Source organism: Misgurnus anguillicaudatus, chromosome 13 (genome assembly GCF_027580225.2).
Source record: "Misgurnus anguillicaudatus chromosome 13, ASM2758022v2, whole genome shotgun sequence".
NCBI classification, from domain to species: Eukaryota; Metazoa; Chordata; class Actinopteri; order Cypriniformes; family Cobitidae; genus Misgurnus; species Misgurnus anguillicaudatus.
The window spans coordinates 21,051,843-21,076,882 of NC_073349.2; the positions used below are offsets into that span (position 1 = coordinate 21,051,843).

The 25,040-nt window shown below is 37.6% G+C and overlaps 1 protein-coding gene across 1 annotated transcript in view; it reads left to right on the forward strand.

Moving 5' to 3' along the window:
- pex14 (peroxisomal biogenesis factor 14) overlaps positions 1–25,040 on the forward strand; it is a 79,801-nt gene that overhangs the window by 3,209 nt on the left and 51,552 nt on the right. Inside the window, exon 2 of the mRNA XM_055187978.2 lies at positions 686–730. Coding sequence (XP_055043953.1) covers positions 686–730 — 45 coding nt within the window. The remainder of the gene's footprint in view (positions 1–685; positions 731–25,040) is intronic.

Here is a 25,040-nt window from a genome sequence, read left to right on the forward strand (position 1 = left end):
TATTATGCAAAAAATCACTTTTATTTTGTATGCGATTAATCGCGATTAATCTTTTCCCAGCACTAATATTTATGTAAATAATTATTATACACAGCTCCCACACATATATGATGTAAACAAAAACTTTTATTCTGCTATAGATTAATCGCAATTAATCGTTATGCATCCCTAGTAAAGAGCTTTTCACCGTATATTGTTACAGAAAATGCATGTTTATGCCAGAAAATGAAGTCAGACTAAATTATAGTGTTAACAGTTAGCAAAATGAATGTGTATTATGGCAATGATAGGTGATCACAAATCGTATTATGTGGTCCAGAGCTGATCATCGTGGGTTTAGGCATAATCTCTTCATAAATGTTGGGATGTTGTAGTTTTAAGAGGTTGGATCCAAACTAGAGCTTGTTGTCACAAGTTACATTACCTAAATAAAAGCAGATGAAGAAAATTTGTGTGGCTGCATGCTGTTCATAATATTTCAGCCAAAGATAATCATTTTTGTATATTTTAATATGCGATTATGAATTTTTATGATGATTCATAATCCAGTGTGTTTCTGGGATTATTCATAATTTTAATGGGACAATTTTTAGAGAATAATGTGATGTGTGTTTCTCTGGTTGGAAGATGTACATTGTGATTACTGACATTAGATGGTGCTATAAAACAAGTTTTTCTCTTTCAGATTCCCACACCAGTCAGAGAAGATGCTGCTCCAAGGGAAACGCTGGTAGGTTATAGCTACATGAGCCGATTACTAGTAGTCGTCAACCAATATGTTTTTTTTATGGCCGATACCGATATTGGCAAAGCTGTATGGCCGATATGAGGCCGATATAACACAAATGTTATTACAGTAAATAAGAGACAAACAGAAAATTGGTGATAGTAAAAATACTTTTATTATAAATTATAAATATTATAAATATAACCTTTTAAAGTAATTAAAACATATTTACAAGACATAATTAATGTTGATCTGACATCTCACGGTACTGGTTGAATAAGTGTGTTAAGCTAGTGTGGTGTTGTGAGTGGCACAACCTAACGTCATGTTAAAAGGGGAATAATGATTGGTCATTTAACTGTCTGTCAGACTTTGGCTTTACTTTAAGTGACACTGAGTGTCTTTTTTATTATAAACATCAAATTTAAGTAATAGAGAAATTTACTGGCCGATTGAATAAAATGTATTGTGTCCGATGCCAAGAAAAGTACCAATATCGGTCGATATATTGGCATCTGCGATATATATTGCCCTATCTATCACTATCGTTTACTGTACATTATCCTTAGTATGGAAAAATATTTCCCACACTGATTAAAGTTTTCCATTCTGACTGTTTGAAAAAAATGCAATATGTATTTTATACAAGTTTCTGTACAGCCAAATTAGTTATGTGTTTACTGTAAAGATGCTATGCAACAATGCAAAACAATGCAAGTGCTATAGAAAATAATTTAATTTGATTTTAATTGAATTAGCTGTGTTCGAAGTTGTTACACAGTTTTATTTGGATTGGCCAAGCAATTATAATTTTATAAAAAGTAATTTTCATTAAATATTAGTGTGTTTTATAAAACTGCAGTTTAAAAAAATATTTGCGTCATAGAAAAGAGACATTCCTTGGTAAAAATATTCTCTGGCTTGTTGATTATATTTTTTATGGAATATGTGCATGTATATTGTATTAATATTTTGTAACCCTGTCTGTGAAATCCAGGCTAAAGTCTTATAATCTATTTGTGGGATGAGAAAGTTTGATTTTAAAAATTGTTTATAATCTTTGACATGGCCTTACTCAGTCAATATTAAAGATATCAAGGTTATATTTAAATAGAATGATTTTATTTAGAAAACAGTAAATTACAAAAAAATGACTTTCACAGGCAGTTATTTTCATAGTCATTGTAAAATATTTGATATACAAACTCTTTGACTGCACAATAATCGGAGTGCTTGTAAACTAAAAATAGATTACAGTTGGGTTGTGGTTCTCAAACTTTTCGGAGTGCGCCCCACCTCTCCCCCTTGTGAAGGGTGCATCACTTTCATGTCCCCCCAAAGAAAATTCATGACATATTTTGAATAAAAAAAAACATATAAAATTTTACAATGTAGTGCTGTGTTTGGTAGATATATATTTAAGGTTTAATTACACAGATTTATTACTGTATTTTTAAAATTATCTTAAAACGTGGACCCCCAGGCACTCGCTCCCCCAAGTGGGAGAGGCTCCCAGTTTGAGGACCACTGAGAGCTTAGGCCCTGTTTACATGAAAGTTTCATGTGCGTGCGCGAAACTAAACTTTATTTCATTTTTGCTCCATGTCCCCTTAGGGGCTTCATACGTTTACACAGCGTTTTGGGGGCTTAAAAGCGCAAAAAAGTGAAACCACCCTCCAGAGTGGAAATTGTAAAAACGCTCTACCGCCGCGTTCCCGTCTAAAGGGTAAAAAACTTAAAAGTCTGCTCGCAGTGGCTCTCGTCGCGTACGGGTTTACGTCACAGACATGCGCCAGTTTAGGAAAATAACAGCAAACATTAATTACCTCTATCAAATTGTTGACTTCCAATTCATTGAAGGCAAATCAGACGGCTTTGGACGAGACCTGGGAGAACAAGGAAGAAGGTTGTACGCAGGTGCGTCCGAAACCGCCTACTTTCATACTATATAGTAGGCGAAAAGCAGTAGGTGAGGCGAGTATTATGTCCAAATACGTAGTATTATGCGAAAAGTATCCGGATGACCTACTACTTCCGGTTAGATTTCAAAGCGTGCATACGATGGACACTTCACTATCCCATGATGTTCCAGGAGCAAAATTATGCAACGAAGAAGAAAGGCGAAAGCAGCGATGTGGCCTTTTTCGCGCTGGTATGACATGACATGATGACAACGTTTGTCAACATGCGGATGTAGTATGTCCGAATCACATTCATACTACTAGGATTCATACTATACAGTACCTACTGTTTAAACAGTCAGTAAGTAAGTACTATATCTCATTCAGTACTTACTGAAAAGTATGCGTGTTTGGATGCAGCCTTGGTGTTGTTGTGTGTCAGTGCTTCACATTGCCACCTAGCCACCTGGAGTGCATACTACATCAAATATAACACACTTTTGCGTCACCATATGCACGCAGATTCTCCCTCAAAAACACTTGTATAAACGAGCAAAAAAGTGATAATGCAACGTCACTTTTGCGTTTTCTCTTCAGATCGTTTCTGTGTAAACGTAGCCTTTAAACATAAGGTTATTGCTATGCTCATTCATCTCCACCCAAATGTGTGCTTCTGAAAAGCTGAACTACTGTTTTTTACTCCTAATACAGGAAGTTGGATTATCTATGGCACATTTACTATCATTGAACAATTAGGCTGAATATTGTTAGCTTTTGTCTGATGTGATTTTCCGCTATGAATGATATCTAGCCGAGCTCAAAGCGCTGACCTTAACAGCGGGAAAAATGTTGATTATTAAGGCTTCTTGGCTTTCTAACTGCTTGACAAGTCCTCTTTTTTCCCCTGCTTTTCTCTTTTTGATGAGCTGCTCTTTCTCAGTTAAGTGGATTATTACAGCTCTGGATAATTCATGTCACAAGGCATTATTTGGATGGGGTGAATAATTGAAATCTATGTCTGAAAGGATTTGATGTGGATGAGCGGAAGGGGAATAGTGGCAGGGCTGGAGGGAGGCTCTGGGAGCGAGTGCAGGGGTGTCAGGCCGGGGACACCAGTCACGTTAACAGGTTCTGACTCACCTCGCTGGATGGGCGGCCCTCGCTCCTCTGTGGCAGGCGGCCCTGGCTGGAGTCTGAGCCAGAGCAGGTCTGGACCCACGCTGCACTCTGGCCTGTCAATCAAACCCAGTACCAGTTGCATTCAGGGATGAACGCTCGCCTCCAGCGGCTGTCCTTCCTTCGTCTTCCACCCACTTCTTCATTATTTCTTAATTAAACTGCCCTCCACACTTTTTCTTTACTTTTCTTTCCTTTGTTCTTCGTTCATATCCTTTTTTTATTTTCCTATTCCTGTTTTTTTTTCTTTTCTACACCTAAAATCCAACATCATATGCAAATTCGCTTGTGCACGTTATTATACCCCGAAGAAAAGAAATGCCTGTGTTTGAATTTACAGGATTGGGAAAAACGATTGAATGATTTGAAAATCAACCTAAAATTCACCAAAATTGCTTGTCCTCTCTCCTTAAAATCCAGGAAGGTAAACATATTCCCATACACGCCACTTTGCAACGCCACCCGACTTCTCAGAAAATTGTTGCTGGTTTCACACGCCGTAAAATCCATCTTGTTTGCCTTTTACTCATCTGTGGTGGGTTTTCTCCCTCAAAGGTGAGTGAAAGGTTAAATATATTTCCCTCCAGTGGTGTTTTGCGGTACCCTCCTGTGCTCTACCATCAATAACTGTAAGGCTCAGGAGTGTTGGCATGGTAACCGCAAGCTCCACAGGACGCTCTCCCAGCCTCGCTCTGCCCGCTGGGGCTCCACCGTGTGCCCCAAATATCACTGGCCTCCCGTGGAAAGAGGAGAGGGATGCAGGGGGAGGAGGTGGAAGGAGGGGGTACTGGGGAGGAAAAAAGGAAAGTTGTCAGAAGAACATCCCGGTCTCGCCGCAACTTCAAAAGCTCCCCTTCCCCAGGATATTAAGCAACTGTGATGAAAAATTTAGCAAGCGTTAAATAAGGCGCTTTGAAGTGATCTGTTTTGGCTTGGCAGTCTCTGAATTTCCGGAGCCCCTCTGCTATCACCACCACATTGGGAAAAAGAAACAACATACCCAAAGCATAGGAATTGGGGACGAGATGCCAACGTTGACATTATAGCCGGAGGTATCGGCCACTGGGTTGACTTACAGAAAGTCTCTTTCTCACTTATATAGTATACAATTTTACTTTTACATCCTACTGTCACTCCCCTGCCCTGTAGAAATGGCAAACATCTGTCATTTAAATTTTATAATAAAAAAAGCTGCCAGCTTGCAGGACGTTGCATAAACTAATACATATGAAGAAATATTGTGCACTCATCAAGGCATTGACAACCAAGAGACTCCTTATATTAATGTGAGATTTGATCCTTGGGCAACCAAAGACATTTTGGGACAGCATTTCACTTTTGTTTCAATTCTGCGCTTCTTGATTGCAAAACCTGAAAGTTAATTATTGAGGGAATGAGAGGTGGTTAGCCAGTAATAACCCAAAAGACTAACTCTGCGCTCACTTTTCAAACTGTGCTGCAATTTAATTTGCCTGGGGATCCATCTTCTGACTTTTCTCTTTTTCCCCCCTTTGCTCATTACTTTAATTGTAATTGTAATCCTTTATTGGAGTTGTCTGCAGTAAAGGAGAGTTATGGTTGGCGTGGGGTCACGGGCCGTGGAGATATTTTATGATTGGTGGGGATGATGGTCACCAGGTGCCAATGAGCGGGCCAATGAGGGGGTCTCGTATTCCTGCGAGATTGCCTCGAGAATTTCCCCGGGTTGATTTGAGCTGAACATCTAAGTTCTGTTTAACTTCTGTGGACACCACTATTTTATTAATGGGCTTGGCTAGACCCCTAGATAATTTTGTGCTTTGAGAAGCTTGAAAAGGTCTCAGAATTAAAGTGCCCCACGCACAAAGGCTTTATTTATTGATTTTACAGACCTGCACAAAAACCAAAACCCTTGAAATAGGAACAAATATGTTTCAACATCTGTTGTTGTTGTAGCTCATTTGGTTGTTGGCTTCCACTTTTAGGTGGCTTTCGGTAGCCATAAAGTATCATTTTCAATTCACTTGTGTTTGTGCAAGACATGGATGTTTAGGTTTGTGTTGTTGGAAGTGTCACTGTCACGTCCCGAGTCGTTCGAGCCTGTGGTTAATGATACAGGAAGGCCCTGCGGTTTTATTGTTGCTGTGTTGCACTTTTCCGCCCCCACCGGCCTCGTCCCAGTCGTCTTGGAGGGGATCTGTGTGAATTTTCTCTGTCACGTCCAAGGGCAAGCGGCGCAGGGTCAGCTAATTGCTTTTATAATTATGATTTCACGTCAGATTTATTGTGCATGCTTGAAGTCTGCGGATCAGAGCTTTGGAGAATGTGTTTACTGCTCCCAATGTGGATCATTTTCTTGTTTTAGTTGGTATTTTTGACTTCAGTTTACAGCTTTTACTCTGTAAACCTCTTCTGGTTTCCCCCTTTAGGACACAGTGCATGTAATGTCAGTATCTGGACGATCTTTGCAAAATGAGTTTTTTTTATGTGAATAACAGAACCAATCCCAATTTTATGTTTGAAAGGAAGTTGTGAATGCCTATTTTTTCTGTGTGATTGTGTTATTGAGTCTTTATGATAGTTCCCATAATTAAAAACTATATATTATAGATATATATATATATATTCTGGTTGTCTTTGAAAAGTCTAGGCAGATAAAGATGAGTGGCGCCCAGATTTCTCTACGCTGTGGTTTTGGTCTCATGTGTGCTGTTGAACCAGATTTCTGGAGCCTGTCCCCCAGAGGCCAGATTTGTCAGATTTATGGCCGGACATCTTGCCACATGAGAAGCCCATTTTATTTGATTAATTTTAACTACATTTTTTGACTGTGTCAACTTTAGTTCATAATCATTTAATGGGTTCTTTTCCAAGATTGCTTTGTTTTGTAACATTAAATTATGATCCTTATTAATCAGGAAATTATTTTTGATCTTGAATTTGTGTTATTTTCAACAGGATTTTGACATTGCCTTATTATAGTGCCATCTTAGTACTTCAATATAGTTGTGCAGAATCATAAATATTTATTTTTATGTCTAAATGTTTCCTAGTATTACTAATGTTTTTCGAATTTCTGCTGAAGTCTTTGTAGAAACATTTAAGAGAATTGTTTATTTGAAATTATATTATAAATGTTACAAATGTATTGCAAAAAGTAATAGGTTTAGTGGACTTTTATATACAGTATGGTTTGGCAAAACTTCAAACCATGAAAGTTGAATAAACTTAAAAAAAGCTTTGCAGCCAGTTGCTTTATTGTTTTAAAGGTGACATAGAATGATTGAACAGAGTATTTATCCTTGTTCTGTGATGTGACATGTAGATAAAAAAAAATTAGTTGGGTCTGTAATGCCTTAGAAGCTTCCTAAAAACCTCTCTCAGATAGCTCTATTAGGGTGGGGGATTTTAAACAAGTGGTTTTGCACCTATTTGGCTCCCCCTACTGGCTTAACTTGCAATCTCATTACTGATTGGCTTACTTTGCTGCCACTCAAACAATGTAGCCAATTATTTTAAAGTGGAAGGGCAGTTAGATGCCTGTGATGTCATAAGCATCAGTTTTTTAGATTGGGCTGTTTTCTGGCTGACATTTCTAAAAGAGGAATTTCTATGAGACTGAAATATTTAGCATGTTTAGCACTTTTTGTATGTTCGTGAATGTGGGTAGACTACCATTATTCAACAAAGACAAGGTAAAAATGGTTTTTCATTCTCTGTCTCCTTTAAGTTTACTCAACTTTTAGGGCCCTATTTTAACGATCTAAGAGCATTGTCTAAAGCGCACAGCACATGGTCTAAATGGGCTTGTCAGATGCCGCTTTTATTAATTTAACGACGGGAAAAATGGTTTGTGTGCCGAACGCACGGTCGAAAACGGTTGTTCATATTCTCCTAATGAGTAGTGGGTGTGTTTTGGGCGTAACGTGCAATAAACCAATGAGAGTCTCAGCTCTCATCCCCTTTAAAATCCAGTTGCGCTGGCGCTATGTCTAATCCCTATTTAGATGACGGACTTTGTAAACTGAAAAACTAAGCGGAGGAAGAAAACCCCCAGTTTAAGAATAATGTTAAAGAAATAGTTTTTTTTTTCATTTTTATTGAAACTTTATTTTTTGTAATGAAACCTTTTTTTTGTCATAGAAGTACAAATAGCAGGCTTTTAATTTCTGTAAATGTATTGATATCCTACATAATCATTGTAATCTCATACAGTAATTTTCAAATGTGCAAGAAAAGGTTTGTACTCTAAAAATACAAACAAGAGATAAAGAATTTACAAACGTGCGGAGAGCCGAAGCGTTTCAGCACTCGGACAGCGGCAGTGAACACGCCCCCAGCGATTGAGAGCAGAGAATCCAGCCTGTTATTTCAAGATTTTGATAACTTAAATGTATTTACTTAAGTCATTTAAATTTGTCTTTGTTGTTAATAAAACAGTTGTGATGTGACAAACTGAAAACAAATTTAATATTGGGCATTACACAGACTTTCTTTTTTAGGTTTTAAAAAAGCACATAAGCACAGATTTTCCTCTTTACACCAAGGGTGTAATGACCCCAGAAATGTATTACAAAAATAGATACATTTTTAATTATACAAATATATATATATATATATATATATATATACAGTCTTGTTCAAAATAATAGCAGTACAATGTGACTAACCAGAATAATCAAGGTTTTTAGTATATTTTTTATTGCTACGTGGCAAACAAGTTACCAGTAGGTTCAGTAGATTCTCAGAAAACAAACAAGACCCGGCATTCATGATGTGCACGCTCTTAGGGCTGTGCAATTGGGCAATTAGTTGAATTAGTTGAAAGGGGTGTGTTCAAAAAAATAGCAGTGTGGCATTCAATCACTGAGGTCATCAATTTTGTGAAGAAACAGGTGTGAATCAGGTGGCCCCTATTTAAGGATGAAGCCAACACTTGTTGAACATGCATTCGAAAGCTGAGGAAAATGGGTCGTTCAAGACATTGTTCAGAAGAACAGCGTACTTTGATTAAAAAGTTGATTGGAGAGGGGAAAACCTATAAAGAGGTGCAAAAAATGATAGGCTGTTCAGCTAAAATGATCTCCAATGCCTTAAAATGGAGAGCAAAACCAGAGAGACGTGGAAGAAAACGGAAGACAACCATCAAAATGGATAGAAGAATAACCAGAATGGCAAAGGCTCAGCCAATGATCACCTCCAGGATGATCAAAGACAGTCTGGAGTTACCTGTAAGTACTGTGACAGTTAGAAGACGTCTGTGTGAAGCTAATCTATTTTCAAGAATCCCCCGCAAAGTCCCTCTGTTAAAAAAAAAGGCATGTGCAGAAGAGGTTACAATTTGCCAAAGAACACATCAACTGGGCTAAAGAGAAATGGAGGAACATTTTGTGGACTGATGAGAGTAAAATTGTTCTTTTTGGGTCCAAGGGCCACAGGCAGTTTGTGAGACGACCCCCAAACTCTGAATTCAAGCCACAGTACACAGTGAAGACAGTGAAGCATGGAGGTGCAAGCATCATGATATGGGCATGTTTCTCCTACTATGGTGTTGGGCCTATTTATCGCATACCAGGGATCATGGATCCGTTTGCATATGTTAAAATACTTGAAGAGGTCATGTTGCCCTATGCTGAAGAGGACATGCCCTTGAAATGGTTGTTTCAACAAGACAATGACCCAAAACACACTAGTAAACGGGCAAAGTCTTGGTTCCAAACCAACAAAATTAAAGTTATGGAGTGGCCAGCCCAATCTCCAGACCTTAATCCAATTGAGAACTTGTGGGGTGATATCAAAAATGCTGTTTCCAAGAAATGTGAATGAATTGTGGAATGTTGTTAAAGAATCATGGAGTGGAATAACAGCTGAGAGGTGCCACAAGTTGGTTGACTACATGCCACACAGATGTCAAGCAGTTTTAAAAAACTGTGGTCATACAACTAAATATTAGTTTAGTGATTCACAGGATTGCTAAATCCCAGAAAAAAAAATGTTTGTACAAAATAGTTTTGAGTTTGGACAGTCAAAGGTAGACACTGCTATTTTTTTGAACACACCCCTTTCAACTTATACCCCCATTGCACAGCCTTAAGAGCGTGCATATCATGAATGCTGGGTCTTGTTTGTTTTCTGAGAATCTACTGAACCTACTGGTAACTTGTTTGCCACGTAGCAATAAAAAATATACTAAAAACCTTGATTATTCTGGTTAGTCACATTGTACTGCTATTATTTTGAACAAGACTGTATATATATATATATATATATATATATATATATATATATATATATATATATATATATATATATATATATATATATATATATATATATATATATATATATATATATATATATATATATATCATCTTTTGTTTCCTTCCATTAATGCTGTTTTGGGAGAGATGAATGCTGTTTTCCATTAATGCTGTTTTGTATACCACTAAATTCCTCAACTACACCATTAAATTGCATGTAAAATATCACACAAATTATGATCCAAATTTGATTTTAATTGTTTCTAGATAATGATCTGGATGTTATATGTTGAAATTACAGTTTAGGAAATAAATCATTTTGACCAGCAGAGGGCCATAGAGACCCATTCATTTCACTGGATGTGACCAACTGCTCACATCACTACTTTATTGATACATTTTATATAAACATTAGAAAGGACATAAAAAATAAATATTATTTCAAATAGTAAATTTTTTTGTGGTTTTTGATGAATTTTGAAATTTTTAAGTGGCACAGAAATTTGACTTAATGTAAGGGTGTGTGTGCGTGCATTTGTGCGGGTGTGTGTGTGTGTGTGTGTGTGTGTGTGTGTGTGTGTGTGTGTGTGTGTGTGTGTGTGTGTGTGTGTGTGTGTGTGTGTGTGTGAGTCTGTGTGTGTGACTGTGCACGCACCTGTGTGAGCAGTAGAATAATTACACATCTTCAGAACGACCTAAACAAGCTAATTTTTTTATCTAAAGAAAAGTGGCTTGGGGCCATTTTGACCCCAAGTGACTTATAAGTGTTAAATGCTTTATTTTGAATCTGAATGTGGTCTGATACCTTTTGAAGCCCACTGTATACCTTGACATTGAATGTACATCAAAGATTTAAGATCCGTGTTTAGGCCCCTTTTTAAGTAATATGTAAATTGTTTTATAACATGCAATATATGCCTTGATATGCCTTGCTGCCTTATTTATGGAACATAATGTTTTTAAAATAAACAACCTAATGCATATTTTCATTTAATTTAGTTTTGTGTAATCTCTCTTAGTCTTCAAATGCCTGTGGCAGATGCATTTGTATCTCTGTCATCTCTGACTGGCTGTAGTTTTTTACCGTCCTACTATGTATAGCGTTTGTTTGTGGCCCTCTGGGAAGGTTCATTAGATTTGTCAGGTGAGTCAATCAAAACACTAAAGATGAACTCACTCCCTGAGTCACCAACATCTTCGGTTTTTCTCCTGAATTCTTTTCTTCTCAGTCACAAGCCTTCACGATGATTTCATTTTGTCTTGTGTAAGCTGATAATTAAAGTTTGTCTTAAGTTAGACCACAGAAAATATTTGTTGGGAAATTATGTTGATTGAATGAGTTTAAAAACGTCATATTGGTATTGTTAACGCAAAGACTTTCCAAGCAAAATACCACTTGACTTTTCGTCTTCAATTTGTGGTCTGTCGAAATGACTGGAAACTTAGAATTTCGGAAATTGTGGGTTACTGTTTGGGTTTTAGTTTGTGCCTGTTTGTCAGTGCATATTTCTTGGTGTCTGGTTCATTTCTGTCTGTCAAGATCATTTTTTGTGACGTAGTTAAACTGTTCGCTTACTTTCATATTGCTCAATGACCTGATGGTTGGGACCTGATGAGGTGGAGACCTGATGAGGTTGCCTGGAAACTGGATTTATTTTCAGAATTTTCCCTTCTGATGTCCACAGTAGGCCAAATGCTTTGAAGGCATGCTTCGATTGAAGTCTTTGATTAGCCAGAAATCAATAAAACGTAATTCATAATTGCCCCATAATTTGTCGAATTTGGCAAATATTTATTTCTAACAAAATGATTTGTACAGATCCATAATTTCTACTTTTGCTGAACCCAGCTGACCTGTGTCATTATACGTTTGCCCGGCACGATGATGGAAATATGACAGGATTTTAATTATAGCGTGGCCGTGTTTTTAAAGAGCATGGAGCGGATCTGTGACACACAGTTTGGGTTGTGCTTTGTAATTACTTCCGTTTGATGTGAATGTTTTATTTGTGCGACAGACGTATCTGCATATGTGTGTGTGAGAAAAAGCAAAGTGTTTAGAGATTTGCCATATGACTGACGATCAGGTCGAATCAGCGACTGCCTTTCCCCGTCACTTCTCCAAACACAGACGGTCCCTCTTACCCTCCAATGTCACTTTCAAGGCATAATTACTCCAAGTTGTGTTGATTAGCCTAAGAAGCAATTATGCCAGTTTTCCGCTGCAAATGAGGAGACATGATGGCCTCTGATTGACAGGAAACATCTCTGCTTTAATAAGTAAATGACTATGGTAATGCAGGTACAGAGAGCCTTTGAAATGTCAGCATATTTTTCATCGCAGGCCCTGTCCGTGTGATTTTAATGAACAGGAGTGGGATTGAAGCCCTGTGTTTTTAACTCTAGGGGTCTGCCAGCATGCTGGACTGACCGGCGGATATTCATTTAGTGAAGCTTTTCACCGAGAGCGTTTTCTCTGATTTCGGGGGGCGTTTGATTAACTGATAGAGGGAAGGAAAGGAAGTCTCCTCGGTACCGTACGGAAGCCGAATTTTTGTAGTTGTGCTGCTTTGAAGAGCTCGATTATGTTAGGAAGTCGGGAAATCAGAGAAAAATTTTGTGTAATTGACACATTGGGACTGTTCTTTATCTGCCTGCGCAGTAAGTTATTAGCTGTTAATTCATCTGCCAACTCCCCTGCAGCGCCCGTTATTTGTTTAAATGGAGGGATTCCCATGGTGCATTTGTAACTACACTGCTGAAATGCTCCTCTCTATAATTATTTAACATTACACGCTGACTTATAGTGGTTATCGGTGCTGGAATATTAACATGGGAAGAGGCAAGACTGTTTAATCACGACTGAGACTTTGGGCCAGAGTTGTGTTTAAGACTACGGAGTTTACTGTGATCTGTTTTTTAATGCTAAAAGCGAATGGAACCATAGAAATATTAATTACTCTGATATGTGAGTTTTAGCTTCATCTGGTAAGAAGGTCACGTAAATACACTTCTTACCCAGTTGGGCAGAGTGGTTTGTGATGTTTGCACCAGGTCTGGGAGTGCTTGTACACTGTATACACAAACAGTAGTAGACTTTTCTACTGTGGTGCAGTGTTCATGTACTCTGCCAGGCTTTCTTTTACTCCATTTACCTTTTTACTTAAAACAGTAAAAATAAAATAATGGCAATTGAGTTTACAATTAATTTCAACTTTCCTGACTGGTGAGGAGTTGCTAAACTATAAAAATAAAGTTAACTTAAAGAGCCCCTATTTTCCGTTTCGTGATTTTATATTTCTTATGGTGTGTAAGTGTGTTTTAGTACATAAACGAGCTGCAAAGTTACAAATCCCAAAGTGTACGATGACGTACAAGTCATAGATCCCGCCCTCTCCATGCAAACAAAGTATGCTTAGCATAGGATTAGCATAGTTTAGCACAATCCATTGAATCTGATTAGACCGTTAGCATCACGCTCAAAAATAACCAAAGAGTTTTGATATTTTTCGTGCGACGATTAAATGTGTCTCGCGAGATTTCTTGTGGAGGTGCTGTCCGTTTCTCAAATAAAAGACTGCATCCTTCGGAGGTTGCATTTTTAATGCCTTATTAGAGACTATTAACAATTATAAAGTTTACTAATTATTTAGTTAATCACAAATTGTTGTAATATGCTCACGACTTGTGAATGTAATGCTCAGTAATGATCTGAAATTAACCTTGATGACGTATGCAGCCTGCATATGCGTCCTACGAAGGATGCAGCTTTCTGTTTGAACCTTTTACATTGCATGCATTAAATTTGTCTTTTTTTCACTTGCAAAATTGAACGTTCAGCTTGGTTATCTGCATTTTCTCCATCACATTTGGGCTCATATTGATAAGGTAATAAAGATGATACTACCTGATCTTCCAAATATGGTAATGAGCATCACATTTCCGTCACACGCTTGAGATATTCGGCCAATCACAATGCATTTGATCACAATAATGTGTTTTTGAACCATAAACCAAGCGAGCACATTGTATTACACCAAATACACAAAAAACTTTCTGTTTAGCAGCGTAATAGGGGCTCTTTAAAGCAACACTAAAGAGTTTTTGCTCCCCCTACAGGTTAGAAGCGTAATTGTCCATTACCACTGTCGTAAATACTGCAGCATAGCTGGCTCTGATTGGATTGTAGGTCTGCCGTAAAGCAAGTTTTTGTAGTTTTCACTTGAACTACAGGACCGCGACCCGCCGGTTGTAAACTTCTTTAGTGCGGTTTTGGCCGATAGAGGACAGCAAAGCGAATGTGAAAGTGCTGTTCACCCTGTTTCGAGTGGATGAACGACTGAAACTTTTTTAGAAAGAAAATGATTTCAGATCACCGCAATGATTGCACATCTCTCTAAAAACACAAGGGGGAGCTGCAGCGCCTGTACAAACAAGACAGTATCAGATTACTTTTAAATATGTGTTATGTGTATTAATATTTACTGCCAGGTAAACCTTGCAAAATATTTAAATAATCACAACAATATGTAAAAATTATTTCATAAACAAAGAAAAAAATGTATGACAATTAAATGTCCTCACTAGTCACGAATGTTGAAATGAATTGTACATTCAATTTTATTAAACTTAAAAATATAAGTGCAATAAGGGATTTTTACCCTGCACTACTTCAGTTTACTCTGCTATAACCAACTCTGCTGAAGTATAACTGCTCTGCTCTACTGTGCTCCAGTACACTATACTGTACACTTCTTTGTTCAACTCTAGTGTGCTGTACTCTACTCGGCTTTACTTAGTTTTAGTGTTCTTACTCCACCCTGCTTTATTGTGCTCTTATACCCAGTCATTGAGACTCATATAGGGATTCCTTTACAAACTCGCATGCAGACACAGCCTTTTATACATTATTCTACACTTTTTATTCTCATCCCAGGTAGCACTTTATGGATTAGTTCATAAACAAGAAGCCCGCCCCTGGAATAAACTCGGCGGGCACACGCGCGCATACCGCCACATAAACGTAATAGAATCATTTGCGCCAGCACTCTCAATCCCGCGCCGTAATTTATGCGGATTGAATAAGTGCCGTATTGTGGAAAAGCGCGAGTGGACCAAACACTCATTTGTCACCTCTAATAAATGTTGGAATGTAAATTATGAAGTTATGCTTCAGATGTAAATGCACTTTGTTTCAGTCTCTTAATGCAGAGGCCTCTCGCCAATACATTAAGAAAGTGAGGGAGGTTGGCAGAGAGAGAACATAAAAATTCAGTCTGTTTTCACAATCAATAATAAGCTGAAAAAAGCTCAGATGGAGGAACATTATGAAATATTTGAAGTCGAGTTCATAAATTATTGCTGGAAAACTGGCATGTACACTAAAATGTAAATACATTAATGTTATTAATAATGAAGTGACTAATAGTTCTATCAAGACTGTAATAGCTGTTTAATAGAATGTGACAGCAAGAATGTATTGCACCTCTCTCTCTTAGATGAGACGGCGCGGGGCATTTATCAGCACTCCTTCAAATACACTATTTTGATTATTTTGTTCAACTAATTGCCCCCCTCCCATAATCCCATCTTACCCCCTCCAAGAGAAAAAACGAGTAATAGATATTAATTATTACGTGTCAGTTTTAACCATTTTGATGAAAAATAATGGTGAGGGGATGCTAATAGCGTTTATGTTTCTTTCTGTGTGGCGCTCAAGATTTTAACAAGCCAATCAGGAATCAGTCAAGTGAACTGCATTATGGGTGTAAAACATCTTATGAATAGTGTGAAGTTTTGAAAAAATCTAAATGCATTGGGAAACCTTTATTGTGCTTCAAGAAATAATGTTAAGGCTTTTAGATCTGCATTATTATAGGTTATATATTAGTGTGTACGTGCGTGGGGGGTTGCACCTGTTGCTGCCTCTTTTTTTGAGCACTAGGGGCTGCTGGAGACTGTGTTATAGATTCATACCTGTTCCTTTCCTAAATTAAATCCCTGCCGTGGGCCTGTAACTATGCGTTTTATAGGTCTCAAAAGAGCAAAGGCAATGCTTGAACTTGCTTATATAAAATCGCAGTTGCCTCGGGGCTCTGCTAACTGCTGTATTGTTGATGATGACTCTTCTTCGCCGTGCCGATTGTGGTAATAGGACGATCGCAGCAGCTCGCGTAGATCCACATAGACCTCAGATCTAGTTAAGTCTAGAGTAAGTTTTGTACCTACCTAAATTAACCACCTTTAGAGCTCAATCTCAGATTTATGTGATATTTATGCCTATTTTACAAACCAGCTGAACAGCTAAGAACTGACATGAACTCACATGTGTTTGCTAGCTGCTTGCAGCCCTACCGAACACCTGGACCGGTCTTAGTCCATAGCCCGCAGGGTTTAAATGTTGTGACAATAAGAGCCTGTCAAACAGTTGACTGTGAATGTCGCACGTCACCATTTTGGTTGGGCTGACGGGTTGATCGGTTATGAAAGAGGTGAGGGAATGGTGACAGCTGTCACCACGTTTACCATCTTTTCCCTAATTTTTCTCTTTTGTGGGATAAAACATGCATGCAATGATAGTGGATGGGGACCAGGGACAGAAATGATTCCCATACATTTTTGTTGTAAGAGCACCTTGAGCATTGGCTTTAAAGGACTCTATAATGAAAATTAGCCCATAAAATATTTACCTTACAAAAAGCACTCAGAAGACAATAATAACCATGTGGATTCCCTTAGATTTTGAAGCTTTAAAAATGGGGCACTATCCAATGCCATTACAAAGTTGAGACAAGCCAGGATATTATTATTTAATTTAACTCCGATTGTGTTCAGCCGAAAGAAGAAACTCTTATAAATCTAGGATGGCTTCAGGGTAAGTAAAATATGGGCTGCTTTTTATTTTTGAGTGAACTATTCCTTTAAAGGATTAGTCAATTTTCAAAAAAAAAAAAAAAAAAAATCCAGATAATTTACTCATCACAATGTCATCCAAAATGTTGATGTTTTTCTTTGTTCAGTCGAGAAGAAATTATGTTTTTTGAGGAAAACATTTCAGGATTTTTCTCATTTTAATGGACTTTAATGGACCCCAACACTTAACAGTTTTAATGCCGTTTAAAATTCCAGTTTCAAATACTCTAAACGATCCCAAACAAGGCATAAGGGTCTTATCTAGCGAAACGATTGTCATTTTTGGCAAGAAAAATAAAAAAATATGCACTTTTAAACCACAACTTCTCTTCTTCCTCCGGCTGCGTGACGACACAGCGCGACCTCACGTAATTGTTGTAATGATGTTGAAAGGTCACGTGTTACATATGAAGAGTTTCGTTGCAAAACAAGATAACCACCGTTTTGTTAATTATTCAGAAATCTCGTTTTTTGGTTGTGCATTCCAATTAATTTCAATTCAACTGCAGTTGGTTTGTTTTGATTTAAACCTTCATAACTTAAAAAATACAGCTAAGTAGCACCATAAGTAAGGGATAATGTAGAGGCAGCCGGTAGTTATTGGGAAATAAGCCCCGACAGTGTGATCAGGACCCGACGCGAAGCGGAGGGTCTTGTATCACACTGAAGGGGCTTATTTCCCAATAACTACCGGCTGCCTCTACATTATCCCGCTTATTACACGGCTACTTGCCACATAAGAAAAAAAACTGGACATGAATATGAATTTGAAACGTTTTATTGGCATATTTGTTTTAAATTAACATTTTTATCCTTCCGCGAAACTTTGCACAGATGCATAAAATGATCGTAATACCTTATTAAGATCCTCTGCTTCATACTTGTCTGTCTCCATTTTTTTCTCTTTTAGCCAGTCTTTGAGAAGTTTTAATGCCCATTCTGTATTTTGTGTGTGTTGGCTTCGTAGCTGTCATGCTCTATTTTGTCAAGTTCAGTCTCAGTAAGCTCTCTGTGTCTTGTCGTGGTTGTCCAGTGTTTGTCACAAGATGGCGCCAAATAGACAGTAATCTTTATTGATCTTTATTGGCGCGGAGCGATTTTACTTGTGCAAGTAGTACCGGCTATGCGTTATTAATTTGGAGCGGTTATTATTTGAAAAGAACGAACCTGCAAATGTCTCAACTGACCAATCAGAATCAAGCATTCCAGAGAGCCGTGTAATAAAACAAAATAATAACATGATAACATAATAATAAACATGTTTTGACAAAAATGTTAAAAAATGGATTTATCTCATTTTGCAATGAAACTCTTCAGATATGAAACGCACATTTGCGGACCATTTTAAACAATAAACTGACAGAAAGACATTAATTAGTATCATTCCACATACAACAACGTCGAAACGGTCCTCTTTCTCCAACACTAGGGCGTAGTTTCTATACGTCATCCGTGACCTCTTGATGTCATTACGCAATTACGTGAGGTCGCAGGAAGAAGAGAAGTTGTGGGTTAAAAGTGCATATTTTTTATTTTTCTTGCCAAAATGACAATCTTTCGCTAGATAAGACCCTTATGCCTTGTTTGGGATCGTTTAGAGTCCTTTGAAGCTGCAATTTAAACTGCATTAAAACTGTTAAGTGTTGAGGTCCATTAAAGTCCATTAAAATAAGAAAAATCCTAAAATGTTTTCCTCAAAAAACATAATTTCTTCTCGACCGAACAAAGACAGACAACATTTTGGATGGCATGGTGGTGAGTAAATTATATGGATTTTTTTTTTTTAAGAAAATGCACTTATCCTTTAAATGATTCCATCCAGCAAAGAAAGTTACAGTTTTAAAACATTCAATTTCATTGTAGGTGCACTGTTCCTGTAATGTGACATATTGTCTTTCAGGAATGGAAAGAGAGGGACGAGTGTCCTGTGGGACCCTCAGCGGACAGTATTGTCGTGTTTTAGTCAGTCAAGGTCGGTAGGAAATGTCAGAGCAGGTGTGTGTCTGTCAGTGAGTGGCCTGCCAGCGCAGCCCCTGGGCATCGACACGCCACGCTGTGACATTGGAGCTCCATACGCATACACGCGCACACGTCTCATGGCCCGAAAAGCCAGCGCAGGTCACCTCGGGCCACGACGAAAAGACTCATTACGTGTTAAGCTCTCATTGCATCCGAAACTGCAACAAAGCAATTTTGTTTCGCAATAATCCGAGTGTTTTAAGGGGTTTAGTGGTATTTATTGTATTTTAAGGTGTGTCTGAAACTTATTTGGAAAGCAGGTCTGATCTGTCATGCCAGTTTTGATCGTGTGTGAACTTTTAATTAATTCCCTGATGTTTTGGTGTTATTGGTTATTGTCTGCTTTACGCAAGCAGAACAGAGCTGGGTGGCACCATCGCATCGCAGACATGCTTTGGGCAATTATGCAGTAAAACCTGTACATTCTAGCTGAACCTTTAGAAATCTACAATTATTCTTGCCAACAAACATTTCTCGGATTCTGTGGGTTCTGTTGAGCAACATTAAATCTCTATATGAGTCAACAAGCATAAATCATCCTGCCACTTTTCCTTTTGTTACCATATTCCACCCAGTTTTGAAAGAAAAATTATGGGATACATGAAATGTTTGTTTGGGGTCACTAAATTAAATAACACTATTAGTTTGGTGTGTCACTGTGGTTTGGCGAAGGAGGCTTTATTCTGATTGGTTCTTGTGGCTCTGATTGTGGTCTTTAAATGTGAACTCTCTTGTCTATTGCCATCTAATCATTCCTGACAGCTCCGGCTAACAGAGAGCTTGGGAGGCATGTCGGTTCACTCAGACCAACACCGTTGTGCCGCACTTCCCTTCGAGGCCAGTAGATGGCGCTATTCATCTTCTAAGTCGTGGGAGTCCAGATTGCCCTCTCTTTGTCTCACGGCCTTTCGGTTCTTGTCTATCTACAGATCTTACTTCTTGAAACTTTCTTTCACATTGGTATTTCTTTTAACGTGTGGTTTTGTTTTGTGTAACACCAATCTCTGGATCTTTATCTACTTCATTCTTTTCTCTTCTCATCTTTGAGTAATTGTGTGTGGGGGGGGTCACCTAGCAAAAGTGTCAACCATTTCTCAGCCTTTTTGAGGGCCGCAAAACTGTTGATCCTCTACGCACGAGCTATTGAATACGAAATGATAACGTCACCTGAATTCTCACAGTGTCACATTTTGCTTACATCTAATCAGCTAACCACTGACAAGCACATTTCCCTTTTAATGGTCACCGAACTTTACACCTATCAACCTGGTTAAAGTAACATGAGCTACATTTTGATAGCATATGAGTGGGTATAAGGAGTCGCAGCTGACAGGGAAGTTCTTCCTCCGTATGCATAAACACAGATCGTGCATTGTGCCGTTTGGACACGAGTTTGGCATTGTTGCCATTGGTGGTGTTTTCGTTTTGCTTCAATTAGCTAATTGGATGTGATGGGTGGTGGTGTCTCTGAATGTGAAGGACAAGGATCCAGCGCCGGGTTTAAGAAGTCCGCCTTTGTGTTTATCTATGAGTCAAATCGCAGCGTTATTACAAAGTGCCAGTGAGTCATGATAGGCTGCTAATTTAAAACCATTTCTTTCAGAAATCTGTCATGAAATCAGTTTTTTTAGGTTTATTATGAATTGCATTGTGTGTGTGCGTGTGTGTGTTTACGGCATGCTCATTTGCAACTCGGAGACATTTTGAACAGCCTGTCACCAAATGTCATCATTGACTGTAAAAGTAGAGAAAAAAACGCCTCAAATTACAGGAAAGCGGCACTGCATTAAAGAACAAAGAGAATCGATGGCAGTACATTAAACTTTATACAATTGGGGTGGGGGGGATCAACTAATTAAAATTGATTACTCTTGCTTTGTAAAAGTGTTTCTGAATTAAATTATTGTATGAAAACATTTTGACCAATTGAGGAGCTGAGGAAGTATCCATTACTGGATTACTGTTGGAATATTTGCGGTGAGCTGAGCTAAGTACCGCTTTTTTCCCCCGTCACTGCCGAGTCCTGCATATTTTCATCTCCTATTATCTCTTTCTGACTTTCGCAATTTGTCTTTATCTCACAACATGCATCACACGTTGCACATTTTTAAAGGATATTTTTTGACAGTGGAAAAAAATCATTAAAGTTAAATTAGACCATAAATATAATTTCTGTCCTTTTTAACTGCCAGTTTTTATTTATTAAACAAATTAATGTCAGCTCGTGGTCATCCAATTCTGAATAGATTTAATAAAATAAACACTTTTTTTGTAAAATCCTAAGTTTCGGTTCTGCATGCAACACCTCAGTAAGCTTTGTGTGACGTAATTCTGGCACCATGAACGCTTAGCTCGCTCTCATTAAAGAAACAAATGATTGCATGTGAAAGCCGGACGTATCTCCCACCAGTTAATAATAACGATTAAGATAAATTTGCCTCACATTAACAGAAATGTTTCCAGCAAATGCTGTGCTTTACCGTGTTCTATTGATTTATATGTTAAGAGGAAATATTTCAGGTCTGTAATCGAAAGTATTGAGTACTAGTTAGGCTAGTGTTACAGATTAGCCTGAGCTGAGCGAGGGAAGTCGCTGGCATACGTCTGTGCTTGTAGGCGTATGTGTGTGTGTGCATACAGTTTGTGTGTCAGAGCCATCATATACCTGTTACTAGACTACATATGTGTCCTGTTTTTGCATTTTTTTTTTTTTATCTTACTACTAACTTTGTCTTTATAAACATCAGCCTAATCTTTCATTTTTGCGCTGCGTGAAGCAGCATGAAGAAAATTTTGTTCAATTTGCTTCAATTCTTACAAATGTAGGACATTAGTTTTATACATTGAGGCTTTTATCCAATTGCATACCATGTTATCTGTGTGTGTTCCTTGTGATCGAACCCACAACCTTTTGCACTACGAACCCAATGCCCTACCACTGAGCTACAGACATATTTTTAAATATTTGTGCCGTCCTCTCTCTTCCTTTATCTTGTTTTTCGTTTTTTGGTTTGTTTTCGTGCTGGAATCCGTTCTGACCTTTAGTCGTCAAAGTTCAGAACATTCGTATAAAAGACCGCCGTCGTCACGATTTGAATATCAACCCTGTAGACGCGGGTCCCTGCGTTCGATCCACTTCCCAGCACATGGAAAATGTGCGTCGCTCTACTTCATCATCCGTAATGGCTCTTTTTGCATATATCTATTTATCATGAATGTGACCTTTAGAAAGTGGATTTGGTTTCATAAAGAAGATGGTTAAAATGATAACAGACTGAGATTTTCTCTTTTATGCACTTTCACACTGTAGTTCACAGCCAGAATGACTTCTGGGATTTTTGTGACGAGCAGAACTTTAAGGAGCGCAATAAAATATAGACACTTCGGTCCTCCGCAGCCAAATAGGAGGATAGTTGGTGCAGGGTGATACGTTGTGGTAAAGGTTTATTGATATGCGCTATGTAATGTATGTGTCATATGGGTGTGTGCGGCACAATTGATTTTATTCAGCTGTTTTGGATGAACTCATAATGCACAGAATTAGCAGGGATGGTATGATACAGGATTATATTGATATTCGGGTCTTATTTTAGATAAGTTAGTAGTGTTAATGTTAAATAAAAAAATCCTCTCATCAAAAAAGATACATTTTAGCAGAACCTGTCATAATTAGGAATACCTCATTATTAAAGATAAAAAAACATCATTTTGTGCATCATCCCGTTTGGAGTTAAGATGAATCATATGACTTCATAAAACTCTCTTGCCAAATTCAGAGAGTCTGAGAGCTTAAACCGTCCTAGATATCCATCAATGTCATGAAATCATTCACGAGGGGTTAATTAATATATAAAGTCATCTACAATCTCTTTCTCTCTCTCTCTCTTCTCCTGAAACCATTGTTTTGTAGGAATCTGAGACCAACCTAACACAATTGGATCAGTGTCTATTAGGCCTTTATTATATCAGGGGTGCTTCTTCACAAATGTACAGGGCAATTTGAAATGAATTGATTCACGCTGAGACTGGATCCCTAGACCTGCTAATGATTTCCTTTTAGCTTCTTTTACCCTTTGCTTTTAAGTGCCAACTGATGGCCCCCACCTTCAGCTGCTATAGCTTTATAACAGAGCGGTCATTACTGTCAACAGTCCTGTAGCAGTCGTACGTGCATTTTGTCTATAACCGTATTTAATGCTTTTACGCTGGTTTTATGTATTAAGTGCAGTCGATTAAAAAACTTTACAGCGGAAACTTCAGTTTTCCGAAACTTCTGTTAGAGACACTTACGTAGGCGTAACGCAAAGCTGATGTAGGTGTTTTATTACAACGAGTAGGATGTTTTTCTGAGCAGACGGCTTATCACTTATCTGGAGTCTATTTATTAGGAGTTTACTACAAAAAATGTGTTCGTAACAGAGGTCGCTGGCAATTTTGAGCCGGGTTGAATTCATTTTATAGTACTTGCGGTGTATTTCTGTTTTATTCACTAACATATAGCAAGTCGGTGACATCAGGGCCATTATGATAGATCAGGTTTACGGTCTGCATACAGTCCAAAGTAATTAACTTTTAACCAATCATACAAGATTTAAATGTCTTGAATAGCCTTGAAGACTAATTAGATAAAATATTCAATGTTGAACTAGTACATATTGATTTATTTAACGTTTTCTGTAATTAATATGTTTGTAGGGTACTTAAAGGAATAGTAAACACAAAATAATAATAAAATTGTCAATATTATCCTTGTGCGTTGTTGAGGCCATTTTTGGCTATTTTTGTTTTTAATTTGGCCACAACTTTCTCTGTGTTTCAGCAAATGGAATGATATTTGGTGACAAATCTTATATTTACACATATTTTGAGAAAATGCTTTGAAATTTTTCAAAAACTCAACAATATACCGTGGGCAAACTTACTACCCTTTCGGGTTGTTCGTGTGCAAAAAAATCCACTAAATTAAACGTCTGTAAAAATGTATCGGATTAATATTTTTTCCAATTTTTTTTTATAAATCTGTTAATTGCCCTCAGTATTGATCAAAACTACCAAATGCTTAAAAAATGTCCATGATTTTAACTCTTTAATTGCCAAGTTCATAAGTGGTGTCACTGATTTGATGAAAAAACACAAAATGACAGATTTTCAATATAAAAAGTGATTGTGGACTGGATTTTTTAAAACCTTTTATCATCACAGTCTTGAGCATATCACAGATTAGTAAAAACAATGGCTTTGATGCATTTTTAGTCTTTGTGCAGCATCAGATTTTATTTTTTCTCCCTAATTAGGTGTTTGTGGCTGTTTTTGCCCCATTGACTTCCATTATAACAAAATTTTTTGATTGCAGAGCCATGACACCTTATTATCATGCATTCTTGATTGTTGGCGTTTTATCCTTTTGCTAAGAGGTAAAATTTGTCATTTTTACTGTTCATCACCATGTGGCACCATTAACCCTTTAGTAGGTCTGTGCAAAAACCAGACCTTAATTTCTGGCTTGTACATTGAGTTATATGGAGTATTGCACTATAAAAATGCATCAAAGCCAATGTTTTTACCAATCTTTGACTGTGAAAAAGGTAAAAAAATAATCTAGTCCACAATCACTTTTTATATCGAACATTAGTCAATTTGTGTTTTCCCCCAAATCAGTGAAACCACTTATGAACTTGGCAATTAAAGAGTTAAAATCATGGAAATTTTGTAAACATTTGGTAGGTTTGATCAGTACTGAGGTTGATTAACAGATTTATGAAAAAAAATTATTACAGCCGTTTAATTCAGTGGCATTTTTTTGTACACAAACAACCCGAAAGGGTAGTGAATGGGAACAACCCACAAGGGTTATTCACTGTAAAGTACTTCAAAACCTGTGTTTGACTGTTTCTGTGAAGCACTAAAAAAGAAATTTCGAGAAATGCATTGGGTTTTGTGTATGTACAATAGAAGTCAAAGGTGGCCAGGGTTGTTTGGGTACCAATGATCTTTTAAATATCTTTTGTTTTATGCAGAAAAAAGCTGGTTTGAAATTGCATGAAAGTGAGTAAATGATGAAAGAAT